This window comes from Hyaena hyaena, unplaced genomic scaffold (assembly GCF_003009895.1).
Source record: "Hyaena hyaena isolate Hyena2069 unplaced genomic scaffold, ASM300989v1 scaffold_474, whole genome shotgun sequence".
NCBI classification, from domain to species: domain Eukaryota; kingdom Metazoa; phylum Chordata; class Mammalia; order Carnivora; family Hyaenidae; genus Hyaena; species Hyaena hyaena.
Genome location: NW_024081104.1, coordinates 492,930 through 508,174, shown reverse-complemented (window position 1 = coordinate 508,174; position 15,245 = coordinate 492,930). Strand labels below are relative to the sequence as shown.

General features: G+C 68.3%; 2 protein-coding genes and 1 long non-coding RNA gene across 7 annotated transcripts; 2 read left to right on the top strand and 1 right to left on the bottom strand.

Annotated features, from left to right (window-relative positions):
- Nucleotides 1–556: 556 nt before the first annotated feature.
- On the top strand, nucleotides 557–1,500 carry LOC120246496 (histone-lysine N-methyltransferase 2D-like). Its single transcript, XM_039254024.1, has 2 exons — nucleotides 557–1,180; nucleotides 1,420–1,500. The coding sequence occupies exons 1-2, from the start codon at nucleotides 557–559 to the stop codon at nucleotides 1,498–1,500; spliced, it is 705 nt and encodes a 234-aa protein (XP_039109955.1).
- A 151-nt stretch (nucleotides 1,501–1,651) lies between these two features.
- On the bottom strand, nucleotides 1,652–4,269 carry LOC120246557. The gene is made up of 3 exons (XR_005532076.1): nucleotides 4,217–4,269; nucleotides 2,488–2,585; nucleotides 1,652–1,711 (listed from the first exon to the last, which is right to left on the bottom strand). It is a non-coding gene; the product is annotated as an uncharacterized LOC120246557 (long non-coding RNA).
- A 314-nt stretch (nucleotides 4,270–4,583) lies between these two features.
- Nucleotides 4,584–13,040, top strand: FAM83H (family with sequence similarity 83 member H). 5 transcript variants are annotated; one of them, XM_039254169.1, is made up of 6 exons: nucleotides 4,584–4,696; nucleotides 6,405–7,479; nucleotides 7,832–8,293; nucleotides 9,076–9,240; nucleotides 9,313–9,437; nucleotides 9,607–13,040. In XM_039254169.1, the coding sequence occupies exons 2-6, from the start codon at nucleotides 7,342–7,344 to the stop codon at nucleotides 12,332–12,334; spliced, it is 3,618 nt and encodes a 1,205-aa protein (XP_039110100.1). In that variant the 5' UTR covers nucleotides 4,584–4,696; nucleotides 6,405–7,341; the 3' UTR covers nucleotides 12,335–13,040. The 5 variants fall into 5 exon arrangements, with proteins under 5 accessions (XP_039110100.1, XP_039110102.1, XP_039110104.1 ...); XM_039254171.1 differs by lacking the exon at nucleotides 6,405–7,479; XM_039254173.1 differs by lacking the exons at nucleotides 4,584–4,696; nucleotides 6,405–7,479 and adding an exon at nucleotides 5,158–6,404.
- Nucleotides 13,041–15,245: the final 2,205 nt, after the last annotated feature.

Below are 15,245 nucleotides of genomic sequence, written 5' to 3'. Positions count from 1 at the left end.
GCCAGTCAGGCTGGGGCTCTGTGGCCAGTGAGGCAGGGACGCAGCTCCCGACTGCCCGTGGGCTGGAGTTTGAGTTTCCCTGGACCAGGGGTGGGGCGGGGGCGGGGGTGGGCGGTGGGGGGAGGAGGCACTGTTGCCCGCCCAGGGCAGGACCAGACTCGCTACACACAGCCTGCGATCTGCTTGCCGAGAGTCACCTCCTCCGGTTTCTCGGTCTCCCTCCCAGTCTGGCCAACGAGGCCTGTGGCCTGTAAAGTCCTGCACCCTGTGTCAGCACGTTAGTCAGCCCTCGCGCCTGGGTGAGCCACCGCGCCGCCGAGTCCCTATAAACTCCCCAGCGTGGCCCAGCCCAGCGAGCGGGGCCCCGGGAGCCCCACAGGCAGAGCCGGGGCCCGGAGCCGCAGCACCACAGACACCAGCCAAGGGGCAGGGCAGGAGCGGAGGGCCCACTGTGGCCTCCCGGGGATGGCCGCCGAGCCCGCCTGATCAAGGCGGGCCAGCAATGAGCCAGGGCCCTGGGCAGCAGACACCTGGTGAAAGGCGCCGGACCGGGGCAATGTCGGGGAGACGAGGTCGGGCTCGAAAAGCCCGAGCCAGGAGGGCGGGCAAGGCACAGCAGGCCTCCGGTCAGCGGGGCCCTGCGGCCCAGCCCCCGCCCCCTGCCGCCGGGGGCCCTCAAGACGAGGTGGGGGTGGGCCCTGCGGGGCACGTGACCGGCAACAAGCCAGCTGCCCAGGGACACCCCAGGGTGGCCACGCCAGAGCAGCCACAAGCAGCCGAGCGGCCAGTGCAGGCCACCGCTCCGGGGTCCGAGCTGGTGTTAGTCCCCGCTGCGGACATGGAAGGCTGTGGGGCGGGCGGCCTTGCCCCGGGCCTGGGCCCCGAGCTGCTGAGGCTTCACGAGGTCCAGCTGTGCCTGGCCCAGGAGCAGCTGCTGCTGGAGGACCGGCGGCGGCAGGTGCAGCTGCAGATGCAGCTGTGGCAGGAGGAGCAGCTGTGGAGGGAGCAGCTGCGGCAGGAGGAGCAGCTGTGGAGGGAGCAGCTGTGGCAGGAGGAGCAGCTGTGGCTGCAGCAGCTGCAGGAGGAGCAGGCCTGGGTGCGCGTGGAGGGGCTGGAGCTGGCCATGGCCCTGGAGCAACTCCGGAGCGAGGGCCTTGAGGTGCTGCAGACCCAAGGCCAGGTAAGGGGGCGGAGGGGGGCTCCGGACAATGTGGGGGGGTGTGCTGCATGGTGTGCTGCGGCCGGGATGGCTGCAGGCTAACCACGGGCCCATTTTCACGTTTGCAAGTTGAGGCTGGCGCCCAGCACACAGAGTGCTACAAAGAGCACACGACAACAAGCCGGCCCAGGGCTTGGTGGGTAGAGAGTGCACAGAAAGGAGCCTTGCTCAGGTAAATTGAGGCAGAGGTGTTCCTACAGGGGACCCGGGCGTCCCGGCCAGGGGACCCGGGCAGGCGGCTGCAGGAGCCGTCCGGGGCAGTGTCGGGGTACACAGGGTGACCTGCAGCAGGGACCCAGGTGGACAGTCAGCAGGAAGCAGAAGTGAGGACGTGCCCGCCCCCGTGCCCCCAACATGGCCTCCAGGCCTGCCGGCCCCGCCACCACTGTTTACTGCAGCGTGTGCTCCCGGGGCTTGAGATCACAGAAGCGGCGTGCGGCTCAGCCCGTCATCCTCATTCCAGAAAGGCTGCTTCCTCAGACGCCGCTGGGGCTATTTTGGGAAACTAGGGTCTAACCCCGGCCTGGCATGAAGAGCAGTCACCGCCAACCCAGCAGGTGGTGTGCTCTGCGGGCCCTCAGGGGTCCGGGGACTCGGACTGCCCCCCTCCAAGCAGAGGGGCCGCATCTGGGGAACAGGGTGGGTGCTCCGCTGGCCACCACGGACCCCTGGCGCAGGGCTGGAGGGACCTGAACTGCCTCCGGGAAGGTGCTGGCAGCTAAGTAGAGAACTCAGATGAATGCCACGACAGAGAATAAATGGGACTCAGAGAAGGGAAGGACGATGGGTGGGGGGAGGTGTGGGAGGAGGTGCCCTTCCTGACCCCTGGCAGGACTGAGCCAAGGGCAAGCTGTCACCATGCAGCCTGGAAGTGGCTCTGGAGAGGGTGCTCTGATAGAGCAGCAGCGGCAGGCAGGGGAAAGCAGGGGGTGGCCCAGGTGGAAGACAGGGTCAGAGTGGACCACACCCTTAGCCTGAGGAACCCCAACATGAATTGTAACCGAGCTGTGTCCAGTCCACATGGGCCTCATCCCATCTGCATGTGTGCTAAAGCCACGCTTCTCCACAACCTGCACCCCAATCCCAGCCCAGGGGTACACGTCCCGGTGTCAGGGTCTGGAATGGACCGCTGAGCTCTGACTCCTGTCTACTGTACCCGAGCCCCTCTCAGAGGTCCCCTGAAAGCCACTCTCAGAGGGCAGGGTCTTCTCAGACCATCCTCGGCGGCAGCATCTGAGCGGAGGTGCTCGGAGATCAGACTCACGTACCAGCAGTGGCTCTCGGGGCTCCCGGCTTGGCTCCAGGGAGGGGTGTCTGCCGCTTCCCCGAGGCAGCTTTGGGCCCCCACTTCTTGCTGCTCATTTTCCTGGGTGTCGAGGGGAAAGGTCAAGGAGTGTGTGCTTAGAGTGGCAGAGGCAGCAGGGACCAGCACCGCGCACAGCCTGGGCCTGTGTGGACAGACAGCATCACCCTCCCACACCCCCCTCCCCCAGGATCACAGCTTCCTCACTTCCGGGCTCCCCTGCCTGCCCCCCGGCCACTGGCTCGTGTGCGCCCAGCAGCTCAGGGGGAGTGCGCGGCAAGCACATCCGGCCACAGCTCACGCCCTTGTCCGTGCTCACCTGCCGTCCCCACCCCCGGCTCATCCACCCTCTGTTCCCAGGCCCTGACCGGGACCCCCAGCACTGGGTGTCTGGTGCCTGTGTCCCTGCTCCAAACCACCGGGCGGCCAGCTGCACAAGCTTCCTAACGCACAGCTCAGTCCTGCTCCGCTGGGGCCTCCATGACCCCCCCCCCCGCCCCCGCAGTGGGGCCTGGAAGCAGTAGCCTTCTCCCCCGTCCAGGCGGCTGGCCCCACAGTGTACTTCCCCGGCCGCCGCCCTTGGCCCAGGCTGCGTCCCCCGCGGACAGGTAACTCACTGCAGCGTCGCACGGGCCCTGGTGTGACCCCAGGCCTGTGTGCCTGCCACCCTGCCCTGGTGGTGTGTCAGAGTGTTTGGGGAAGGAATTAGTGAAGCTGACCCAGAAAACGGGGTCCTGTGGCAAGAGGGACACAGAGGGAGGCGAGCAGAGGCCTGCAGGAAGAAGAAGGGGAGGGGGGAGGGCAGGGGAAGGGAGAGCCTGGACAGTGGGCCTGGCTCGGACACACGGTCCACCCCATGGCAGGGCCTAAGTGGGTGAAGGGCCTTAAGTGGGGTCTGATGGGGGACTGGGGCAAAGGTCTGCAGTGTTTGGGGGGACTGAGGGCTGCCTTGGGGGTGTCAGTGTGTGCATCCGGGGCCCCCTGTCCACGTGGAGCAGTACTAGCAGGGTGCCTGGCGGGCAGAGGACCCCCAGGGTTCGTGTGGGGTCCTGCTCATGGGCACGGCTCTGTGGGAGAGGGTCCTGACGCTCGTGGAATTGGGGGGGGGGGACCAGTGGATGCAGGGTCCCCTGTCTGCTGCAGCGCCGGAGTGTGAGGGCTTCCAGAGTGCACAGGGGTCTCCTACGGGTGCGGGTAGACAGTGGTACCGCCTGGGTGATAGGCATGTGGAGGTGGTGGGCGTGCCTCCAGGGTCCCCTCAGTGTGCAGGGTCCCTGTGAGGCCCGATGCACGTGGGAGTCACCATCAGTGCGTAGGGAAGCGTGTGTGTGTGTGTGTGTGTATGTGTGTCCCCATGCGCCTGTCCCTGTGGGGGTGTGTTCAGAGTCCCCTGTGCTTGCAGGGTCCCCCCATGCCGGTCCCTCTGTCCCAGGGGCTCCATGGCCTTGAGGGGACTGGTTGTGTGGAGGGTCGATAGGTGTGGGGTGGGGGTGGCGGGAGGGGTCTATGAGCCCAACGGCCCTGGGTGCCAGTGGGGGCCCAGGTGCTTGTGAGTGTCGTGTGCGGCGCGGCGGCGGGGGGGTCCTCTGTGAGGGTATCAGGCTAGGGGTGCCCTAGTGTGGCGGGGGACCCGCTGCGCTTGCAGGGGCCCGGGCCCTGGCTCCCCGCCGCCCCCGCCACCTCACCTGCTTCACCTGCCTCCCCCAACTCCCGGGCCGGGCGAGCAGCCCCGCCCCGCACGTCGGGCCAACCCGTTTCCTAGCGACCGAGCCGGAACTTCCGAGTCACCTCCACTTCCGGGGCGAGGGTCAGGGGTCAGGCGTAGGGACCTGGAGCTTGGGCGAGCGGATGGGCATCGGGGGCGGCAGGCCGCGGGAGGCGGGGCGGCGGCGGCGGCCGGGGGCGCGGGGCCGGGGGCGCGGGGCCGGGGGGGCGCGCGCGGCGGCGGGCGGCGGAATGCGGGCGCGCCGCGGGTGGGGCCGCCCCGCCCCCAGGTGCTGCCCGGGCAGGCCGGCGGCGGGAGCGGCGGGCGGGGCGGGGGCGGGCGCGTGAATCAGGCCGCGCGGCGGGCGGGCCGCGACAGGGAGTGGCTGCCGGACCGACCGGACCGCGAGGCCGCTGGGCGGCGGTCGGCTCCTGCTGCCCTTGTCCCGAGACCCCGCGCACCTGGCCAGGTAGGGCCCCCTCCCCCGGCTCGAGCGGGGCGGGGCGCGCCGGAGGGGGAAGCGGCGGCCGGGCCCGCGGGGCGGGGTCGGCGCGCGCTGCGCCCCCCTCGGCGCGGCCTCACCTGGGCGGCGCTCCCACCCGCACCTGGGCCGGGGCCGCGCGGCCGAGAACGGGGCGGTGGGAGCGCGGGGCCCCGGGCCGGGTGGGCCCGGGCGGGGGTCGGAGGGCGCCGAGGCCGCGTGTGCCGGGGTGGACGCGAGCGCCCTCGCACGACGCCGGCCCAGCGCGGGCCGAGTGCGAAGGGGCCGGGGACTTGGGGCGCCGGGCGACACTGTCCGGGCGGTCCGCGCTCGCTCCTGCCCTCGCGGCCTAGCTGGAGCCTGGGGAGGGGGCCGGGCCCGGCCTGGAGCCTGGGGAGGGGGCCGGGCCCGGCCTGGAGCCTGGGGAGGGGGCCGGGCCCGGCCTGGAGCCTGGGGAGGGGGCCGGGCCCGGCCTGAACCCTTCCCTGAGGGCGCCTTGGGCTGGGGGATGGCCGGGATGGCCCAGGCGGTCTGGTTTCCTACGTGGAAGGGGGGGGGGGGGGAGCTTCTCGCGTCCGGAGACCCGAACTGGGACCCGTAGATGGGACGCCTGGCGTAGGCGGCCGCTAACTCCTTGGGTGCGCCGATCGCTTTCGGTCTTGTGGGGCAAGGAAACACCCCGAAAACAACTCACCAATTCAAGTCTGTTAGTCCCATCTGGCCGAACCCCCCCCCCCCCCCCGCCCTATATGCCTAACGCTTCCACGTGCTTTCTGCCGTGAGCCTCCCCGCACACCCCGCACTTAGCCCAGGGCCTCCTCTTGTGCACCAGCCTCGGCGCCTTCCCTCCTTCCGGTTACTTAGAAAACCAGTCTCCTGCCCAGGTGGGAAGGACCCACGCTCTGAAAGCCCCTAGTTCCAGAGCCTCCGGAGGCCTGAGGGCCCTGGAGCATTTGTCCGCCTTGTGTCAGAGGTCAGAGGTCAGCGGAGGAGGAGCAGACTCCAGCTGAGTCATTGGCTAGGGTGGGATGAGTGCCCCTCCCTCCCTTAGGGCAGGGGATCAGTAGGCAAATGTGTGAGGAGCCTTGCCAAAGGGGTTCCCCATAGGGGGCTGGGGAGTGGCCTCTGCACAGGCCACAGTTCAGCGAGGGGTGTGCAAAGCAAAAGGACTAAGGTCATTCCACTACGAGTGTTACCGTGTGAGGCCGTGCACGGCCGCTTGGTGTGGTCGCTCAGGGCTGGCACCCGGTCCTCATGGGCCGTGTCCGAGGATACGGTCCTTGCTCACCCTGGGACTCCGCCCACCCCGCGTTGCCGGCGGCCTGGACCGGTTGCCAGTTGCGTTGATTCCCCTTCCCAGTGAAGTTGCGAGGGGCGCGATCCCTTCTGTGTCCCCCAACTATGGGAGTGCTGTCCTGTCGTGAGCAGGAAAGTGCCCCCAAGCCCTGCCTGGCCCGACACCGACCCCATACAGCCAGAGGCCATGGTGTCTTCCCACCACCATCCTCTGTCATACTGTGTGACACACAGGTACCCGTGGTCAGGTACGGGGGGACCCCACTACAGACAGACCGGCCTGCGCCTTGTCCCCAGCGTGGCCCGATACGGGAACAGCGTGGGCGGCCTGTACGTACCCGCACACGGCGGATAGTGCCCCGATGAAGGGTGTCCGAAGAACTTTTTCTTAATCCACCAGGTACCATCCACTGGACATGGACTGAACGGCACAGAGAAGTGCCCTTCCCCTTCACGTCACATTCAGTTAGTCTGTCACTCCCCCCGGGGACGGTGGACAGGAGACACTCCGCAGGTGTCACACACGACTGTCTTGGTCCCAACATTCCCTGGCTGCCCAATGACCCCATCCGGTCAGCACCTCCCTCACCCTGCCTAGCAGGGGACACCGAGGGGGCTTGCGGCATCCAGGACCCCGTGAGCTGGGTGGAATCCGAATCCGGTCCAGTGCTGCCTGAGGGGGAGGGGGGGCAGTGTCTGGGGCTCCCCTTCCAGGGTATCCTGGTGGCTCCAGGGGTTGTGGGCCTGGCCCCCGCCTGGCCTTCCGGAGCCGACGGCAGCTCCCCCCAGCCTGGGTTCCCACACGGGCCCTTGGGAGACAGGGGGGCTGAAGCCGGCCAGGCTCGGCTTGGGTGTCAGTGTGAAGTCGGGGGGAGCGGCGAGATGCAGAGGCACGTTTGGGTGTGCCAGGACTGGCCTGATGGCCTTGACCTGAGACGCGGGGAGACCACCACAGCCCACGGGGCGGGGCGGCCCTGCGAGACCAAGCTTGTGAGGAGCAGCGGGGCTGCTGCCCACACCTGCCACGGGGCGTGGCTCAGAGAGGCTTTATCTAGAAGTAAATCGTGGCTAGAATCTGTGGAGGGGCGGGCCAGAGGGAGGCAAGTGGTCCTGGTGGACAGGGACAAAAAGCAGGGGTCCGAGCTGGGAGGGCTGTGAAGGTGCGAATGGGCTCTGGAGCCCAGAGTGACCCCATAGGATGAATGCAGGTGTGGCCGGGGCTTGAACTTAATGCCAAGTCCTGGGACAAAAGTAGTGACAAGCTTGTGTGCTGAGCTCATGTCGGGCCAGGTGTGGTAGCTGGTCCACCCTGACAGCTGCATTTTACAGCGGTGATAATGAGCCAGAGCACATCGAGCAGCCCTGGGTCCCCCCTCAGCCTCCCGCACTGCGGACAGACGGGGCCACCCGACCGGTCCGTACACATGATGCCAGGAGCCCACGAAGACACATTACTGCCAAAGTCAGAAGAAAAAGTGACTATAATAAAGAATCCAGTCTGGATCATGTTTCCTTTATAAGAACGATCGTAAAATCCTTATTTCCTTTTATGGAGAAAGGGCCTGCAGAGAGGTGCCTGGGTCACAGAGGCCACAAAATAACCCCAAGTGGGGTCTTTGTGCCACCGGAAACCGGGCTGAATGCACTCCTGAGGCCCTGGGCGCCCTGCTGACAGCCCCCCACCCCGGGCTGGGGGGCAGCGTCTGGAAGGCCTCCAGGCATGGCCTGCACCCCACAGCTCATGTCTACAGTGTGTGTCTCTCAGGTGGGTGGGGGGAGTGGACACAGAGCCCCTGCCCCAGTAACGTGTCTCCCCGCCCCTCCCAGGCCCCTGGCCCCGACATGGCCCGTCGCTCCCAGAGCTCCTCACAGGGGGACAACCCACTGGCACCTGGGTACCTGCCGCCTCACTACAAAGAGTACTACCGCCTGGCGGTGGATGCGCTGGCCGAGGGAGGCCCCGAGGCCTACAGCCGCTTCCTGGCTTCCGAGGGGGCACCCGCCTTCCTGTGCCCCGAGGAGCTAGAGCATGTGAGCCGCCACCTGCGTCCCCCACAGCACGTTGCTCCAGCGGCCCCCGAGGGTGGCCCCCCCAATGTGGACATGGATGGCTCCTCGGGCACCTACTGGCCCATGAACTCAGACCAGGCAGTGCCTGAACTCGACCTGGGCTGGCCCCTGACCTTCGGCTTCCAGGGCACGGAGGTCACCACACTGGTGCAGCCACCACCGCCCGACAGTCCCAGCATCAAGGATGAGGCTCGAAGGATGATCCGCTCTGCCCAGCAGGTGTGCTGTCACGGGCTGGGTGGACAGTGGGGGAAGGGCAGCCCAAGTTGGACCTTGAGTAGGAGCGTGCAGGTGGAAGAGAAATGTGAGCGTGCCCAGCTTCGGGGGCAAGGGTGAGGCCAGGGAGCTGGCCATGCCTCTCCAGCCTCCAAGCGCCTGCAAGGGCTCCCCGGCAGATGAGTTTTGGGGTTACCACAGGTTTGGTGACTGCAGGCTGCACACTGCACAGTCTTGCTTGCCAGCGGTCATGCCAGTGCCCAGGGGGTCAGGAGGGCTGGGCGCCTCTCCTGGTGGGATTTACTGTCGAGAAAATTTCCTCTAGTTTTAACTCTAACTCAGCTGAGGGCTTCTTACCCCACCAAGCAAACAGCAAAGGAAGCCTGTTAAATCTTGGAACCAGAGGCCACAGGTCTGCAGCCAAAGACCCCAACTGCCCCTGCACCCCCGGGCAGCACGCAGCCTGGGCTCCATCTGTGGGGCGGGGCAGCGGGGGCTCAAGTTGCCCTGCCCCCTCCCAGAGGGAGGCGGGCCCCCTGTGCCTGCCTGGAAGGCGGCCTTTTCCAGCCATCATGGGTCACCCGCCCGCCAGCACCCCTCACCCCCCATGATAGGCCCTTTTCCCCTGAGCCTGTTCCCCGCAGGGCCTCTCTCTCCGGGATGGCCTGTAGGACAGTCTGCAGTGTTTGTGGGAGACCCCGAGGCCCCGTGCGGGCCACGCAGGTGTGGCTAGAGGACGGTGGGGACAGCAGAGGGACGCGTCCTCTGTCACACGACCCCTGCAGGTGGTGGCCGTAGTGATGGACATGTTCACCGACGTGGACCTGCTTGGGGAAGTGCTGGAGGCAGCGGCCCGCCGCGTCCCGGTCTACATCCTCCTGGATGAGATGAACGCGCAGCACTTCCTAGACATGGCCGACAAGTGCCGTGTCAACCTGCACCACGTGGATGTGAGTGACTGACGGGGTGTGGAGGGAGGTGGGAGACGCCCGGGCACAGACCTGACGCCTCTCGCTCCCCAGTTCCTGCGTGTGCGCACCGTGGCCGGCCCCACCTACTACTGCCGCACTGGCAAGTCCTTCAGGGGCCACGTGAAGGAGAAGTTCCTGCTAGTGGACTGTGCCGTGGTGATGAGCGGCAGCTACAGGTGCGCGCGGGCCCCGCACCTCCGCGAGGGCCCCCCAGCCCCGGGCACGCCCCGCCCCGGGTTCCCAGGAGACTTCACGCTGGGGGGGGGGGGGGGCCGGGGGAGGGGCGGCCGCTGCTGCTCGGCCCCGCCCCCGCCCCTGACCCGCCCCGCCCCGCCCCGCCCGCAGCTTTATGTGGTCCTTCGAGAAGATCCACCGAAGCCTGGCGCACGTGTTCCAAGGCGAGCTGGTCTCCAGCTTCGATGAGGAGTTCCGCATCCTCTTCGCGCAGTCGGAGCCGCTGGTGCCCTCGGCGGGGGCGCTGGCCCGCATGGACGCCTACGCCCTGGCTCCGTACACGGGCGCCGGGCCCCTTCTGGGCGGCCCCCTGCCCGCGGCGCCGACCCCTTTCTCCTTCTCGAAGCGAGCGCACCTCCTGTTCCCACCGCCCCGGGAAGAGGGCCTGGGCTTCCCGTCCTTCCTCGACCCCGACCGCCACTTCTTGTCGGCCTTCCGCCGGGAGGAGCCGCACGCAGCGCTGCGGCCCCTGGCGCGGCGCCTGGACGCCGAGGCGGCCGCGGGCGCGGAGCCCGCGGGCGCGCGCGGCCTCTTCCAGGCGCGGCACCTGGAGGTGGACGCCTTCAAGCGGCACAGCTACGCGGCCGCCGACGGCGCGGGCGCCGTGGAGAACTTCGCGGCCGCGCGGCAGGTGTCCCGGCAGACGTTCCTCAGCCACGGGGACGACTTCCGCTTCCAGACCAGTCACTTCCACCGCGACCAGCTCTACCAGCAGCATTACCAGTGGGAGCCGCAGCTGGCGCCGCCACGCCCGCAGGGCCTGTTCGAGAAGCTGCGCGCCGGCCGCCCGGGCTTCGGCGACCACGACGACTCGGCGCTGGGCGCCGGGCCCCGCCTCCCCGAGCTCGGCCCGGACGGCCACCAGCGGCTGGACTACGTGCCGTCCGGCGAGTCGCGCGAGGTGCGCCGCGGCTCAGACCCCGCCTTGGGGCCCGGGCCCCGCGGCCTGGAACCCGGCGGCGCCCCGCGCCCCAACCCGGGCCAGCGCTTCCCGTGCCAGGCGGCGGCGAGGCTGGGCCCGGAGGCCGCGCCCGACGCGGAGCCGGGCTGCAGGGGCGGCCCCGAGGGGCGGGCCGGCCTGCGGCACTGGCGCTTGGCCTCCTACCTGAGCGGCCGCCTCGGCGAGGACGCGGCCGACGACGGCCTGCCGGCCCCCATGGAGGCCGAGGCCTACGAGGACGACGTCCTGGTGCCCGGGGCCCGAGCGGCCCTCGGGGACCTGCTCCCCTCGGCCTCCCGCGGGCCCACGTCCTTCCCGGCCAGGGGCGGGGGCGACGGCCCGGAGCGCGAGGGCCTGGACGAGGCGGGCCTGGCCCGGCAGGACGCCCGCTCGCGCCTGAACCCGCTGATCCAGCGCAGCTCGCGCCTGCGCTCCTCGCTCATCTTCAGCGCTTCGCAGGCCGAGGGCGCGGGAGGCGCCGCGGCGGCCACGGCTGAGAAGGTGCAGCTGCTGCACAAGGAGCAGGCGGTCAGCGAGACGCTGGGCCCCGGTGGCGAGGCCGTGCGCTCCGCCACCTCCGCCAAAGTGGCCGAGCTCCTGGAGAAATACAAGGGCCCGGCGGGCCCGGCGCGCGATGCCGGAGGCGCGGGGGCTCCGCTCACGGTCGCCAGCCACAGCAAGGCTGTCGTGTCCCAGGCGTGGCGGGAGGAAGTGGTGGCGCCGGGCGGCGCGGGAAGCGAGCGCCGCAGCCTCGAGAGCTGCCTCCTGGACCTTCGCGACTCCTTCGCGCAGCAGCTGCATCAGGAGGCCGAGAGGCAGCCCGGAGCGGCCACACTCACTGCCACCCAGCTGCTCGACACGCTGGGCCGGGGCAGCACCGACCGGCTGCCCTCTCGCTTCCTCTCTGCCCAGGGCCGTTCCTCCCCGCAAGGGAGGGACAGCCCGCCGCTGGAGGGGTCCGGGGCCCGCCAGGCACCCCACTCTGAGCCGAAAGGGAGCCCCACCTCTGCCTACCCTGAGCCGAAAGGGAGCCCTACCTCGGCCTATCCCGAGCGCAGGGGCAGCCCCGTGCCCCCTATGCCAGAGCGCAGGGGCAGCCCCGTGCCCCCCGTGCCCGAGCGCAAGGGCAGCCCCGTGCCCCCCGTGCCCGAGCGCAGGGGCAGCCTCACCCTTACCTTCTCTGGGGAGTCTCCCAAGACTGGAACCCCAGAGGAGCCGGCTGGCGGCCCCATGGAAGTCCTGCGCAAGGGCTCCCTGCGCCTCCGCCAGCTGCTGAGCCCCAAGGGTGAGCGGCGCACGGAGGATGAGGGCGGCTTCCCAGCGCCGCAGGAGAACGGGCAGCCAGAGAGCCCCCGGCGGCCGTCGCTGGGCAGGGGTGATAGCACTGAGGCTGCCACTGGCGACGAGCGGAGCCCGCGGGGGCGCATGACCTCCGCCACGGCCAATGCCTTGTACAGCAGCAACCTGCGGGATGACACGAAAGCCATTCTGGAGCAGATCAGCGCCCACGGTCAGAAACACCGCGGGGTCCCCGCCGCGGCCCCGGGCCTGGCTCACAGCAGTCCTGAACTAGGCCGCTCGCCAGCTGCTGGCGGCCTGGCCCCAGACATGTCCGACAAGGACAAATGTTCTGCCATCTTCCGCTCGGACAGCCTGGGGACGCAGGGCAGGCTGAGCCGCACGATGCCTGCCAGCGCCGAGGAACGCGACCGGCTGCTGCGCCGCATGGAGAGTATGCGCAAGGAGAAACGTGTCTATAGCAGATTCGAGGTCTTCTGCAAAAAGGAAGAGGCCGGCGGCCCGGGGGCAGGAGAGGCCCCTGCAGAGGAGGACACCAGGGACAGCAAGGTGGGCAAGTTCATGCCCAAGATCCTGGGCACCTTCAAAAGCAAGAAGTGAGGCTGCTGGCCTGACAGCCCAGGTCCAGGTGCCTGCATCACTGCCGCCCCGGGGGCAGAGCACCTGCTCTCACTGGGGGGTGGGGGGTGAGCACAGCCTGAGCCTGGCTCCGCCCCCCTGGAGCTCACCCAGCCGCACCTGCCTTTCGCCCCTGGCCTTTCCCCTCTGGGGCTCCAGCCCTGCCGCCCTGCTCCTTACTCCCCCAGGCGCATCCCCCCCCCACCCGGAGCCCCCCCCTTCTGATTCCTCTGCTCAACCTGGTTGAGCTTCAGGTCCCCCGTGGACCTTCCTTTGCCTCAGGGCTCCGTCTCTTTGTGCCTTAGGCCCCCACATGTCCGGGGGGGCCATCTCTTTCTGCCTCCGCCCCCATCCTTGTGGGGGGCCATCTATGCACCTCGGCCCCTCATTCTTTGGGGGCCTCACGTCTCAGGGCTTCTCAGGTCCCCTCTGCTCACTGCCTCTTGGCTCTACTGCCGCTGCTTCGCTGCTGCTTCGCTGCTCCCCCTACCTGTGTCCTGGCGGCCCCAGCCCCTCTCGCCCGCACCCCCCCCCAAGGCCCGCTGTGTCTCCCTCCACAACAGGTGGCTCAGGTGCCACTTCCTGCCCTGTTTGCTTGCCCCCCTGCCTCCCTGTCTGCCTCCTGGCACCTTAGCAGCCTCCTCCCTGAGGGGGGGCAGTGCTGGCTGGGGGTGACTGGTGATGGGGGACGGAGCCAGCCCCAAAGGCTGCTCCTCAGGAAGCGCTGTCCTGTTGGCCACTGGCAGATGGGGGCACGGAGGACCCGAGAGGCCGCCCTGCCAGGAGAACTGAGGCAGGCCCGGCCACGCTGCCGGCCACGCTCCAGCCAGCACCCGGTGAGGGGTAAGGGCTCCGGGTTTTGCAACCCTGTCTAGAGCCGCGAAGGGGCCCAGGAATCCCCGGAAAAGGGCTGGATGCGGAGCGCCTGGACTCCGACAGGGGAGGGGAGGGGAGGGGAGGGGGTGGTGCGGCGTGCTGGCTCAGGTCCCCGCGGCCCTCGAGTCCACTCTGTTCTGGGTCTTTTCCTCTTTGTCACCAACCTGCAAAATCGAAGTTTCCCTGCCGACCTTTCCTGTATCATTCTCACCTGTGGAGAGTGACTTTCATTTGGAATGACCCATTTGGGCACCAAATGCTGAGGCACTTCCCCACCATAAGTGCTGGCGTCGGCACTCACCGGGGAAGGATGTGACACACGGGGTCGCTGAGCAAAGGCAGCACTGTGACTCCGCATGGCGGGAGGGGAGGCTGGGGAGGCTGGAGGACACTCGCCCCTCAGCAGCTCAGTCTGGTTACCAAAGCCACGAGCCAGGTAAGGGGACAGCAGGCGGAAGGTCACCAAGGAGCCAGATGCGCTGGGGTGTCCTTGGCCTGGCCACGCTTGCTGACGAGTTTGCTTGCGAGTGGCCTGGCGTGGCCCGTGGCCGAGGGGGAGCCCCGTGTGCGACCTCCACGCCGCGTAACATCTCAAATGTGACTCTGCACGTTCAGGTGTTGACAATAAAACAAGATCTTCCCACACATTCCTAAATATATAGTCGCCCCGTTGTACGTTGCAAACTTTGGTCTTGTGAATGTCTCAGCCGTCCCTCTGGACACCAGCGCCCAGCCCTGTGGGGACCGCTGAAGACCCCCGCCCGCCCCGCCTGTACCGCGGCGCCTCCTGCCACGTCCCTAACCTCCAAGACTCCTTCCACCTCAGCCCCTTCCCAGACGGGCTCCGCTTCGTGGCCAAACTGCCTTAGCCCACTACTCCCGCCCCTTACTTCCACCAGCCCTCCGTGCAGGCGCCCCCCACGGGTGCGCCCCTGGGGGATCCCCGTTACTGCGCACACTTCCCAGCCTTCCCTGCGCTGGGTGCCCAGGTATCTGGACCTCTCAGCAGCCCCCAGGCCTGTGTTCGCAGGGCTGGGCTTCCTGGGGCCTCGCCTGCTCCTTTCTGGGCTGTGATGCCAATTCCCAGGGCCCCATCCGTCCCCCTGTCCATCAGCGGGGGGCTATGCCTCAGGCTCCAGGACGTCGACACACGGCCCGCTCCATGGCTGGCTCACCTCCAATCCTGCACCGGGGCGTTGATCCTTGCCGCCTTTCTCGGCCTCCTCCCAAATCCTGTTCTGCCTTCTCAGTCTCTCTTGCAGCCGACTGCCGGGCCGCACCCTCCGGCCAGCTCCGCTTGCCCTTCGCGCCGCGCCTCCGCAGCTTTTCCCGAGCGAGCGCAGAGCTCCTGCTCCCAGCGGCCCCGCCCCCAACGCAGCACAGGCCACGCCCCTTAGACCGGGCGCTCCAACCTGCCAGTGGGAAAATGGTCTCCCCTGCTGTGTTCCAGCCCCTGCCCAGGGTCAGGGTCACGGCACCCTGCAGCCAGGAGACAGGTGCCCATTGGGCCCCTTGGATCGCTCTGGCTCCCACACCCCTGAGCCCACCCTCCACCAGGACAAACCAGCTGCCGGTCACTGTTGGTGACAGAGGAGCACGGGGTCACCAACAATGGCCAGTCAGGAGCTGTACCCTGGGGCGCTGTCCCAATATCTCTTCCACTTTGGCTCCGGGTCACAAATGCAGTCGTGTGATGGCTTGCACCCAGGTAGCAGGTGCACAAGTCCCTGCCTCTCCAGGACCCCCCTGGGGACAGCCTGGTCCCTCTGATGGGCACCAGGTAGGCCCCAGAGCATTTGTGGACAGAGGACAGGAAGCTGCCCCCAAGGACACCCCCCCCAGGCCAGCCTTTGGTTATGTGAGCCTAGAGCGAAAGCACTGGGCAGACAGGGGCCACACAGCTTCTCATGGGCTCTGCGCCAGACATCGGGGGCCTCGGGAGGGGGTGGACACCAGGAAAAGGGCGCGTGGCCTGGGAGAGGGTCTCATACTGAGGACAAAGGATGGACAGGTAGGC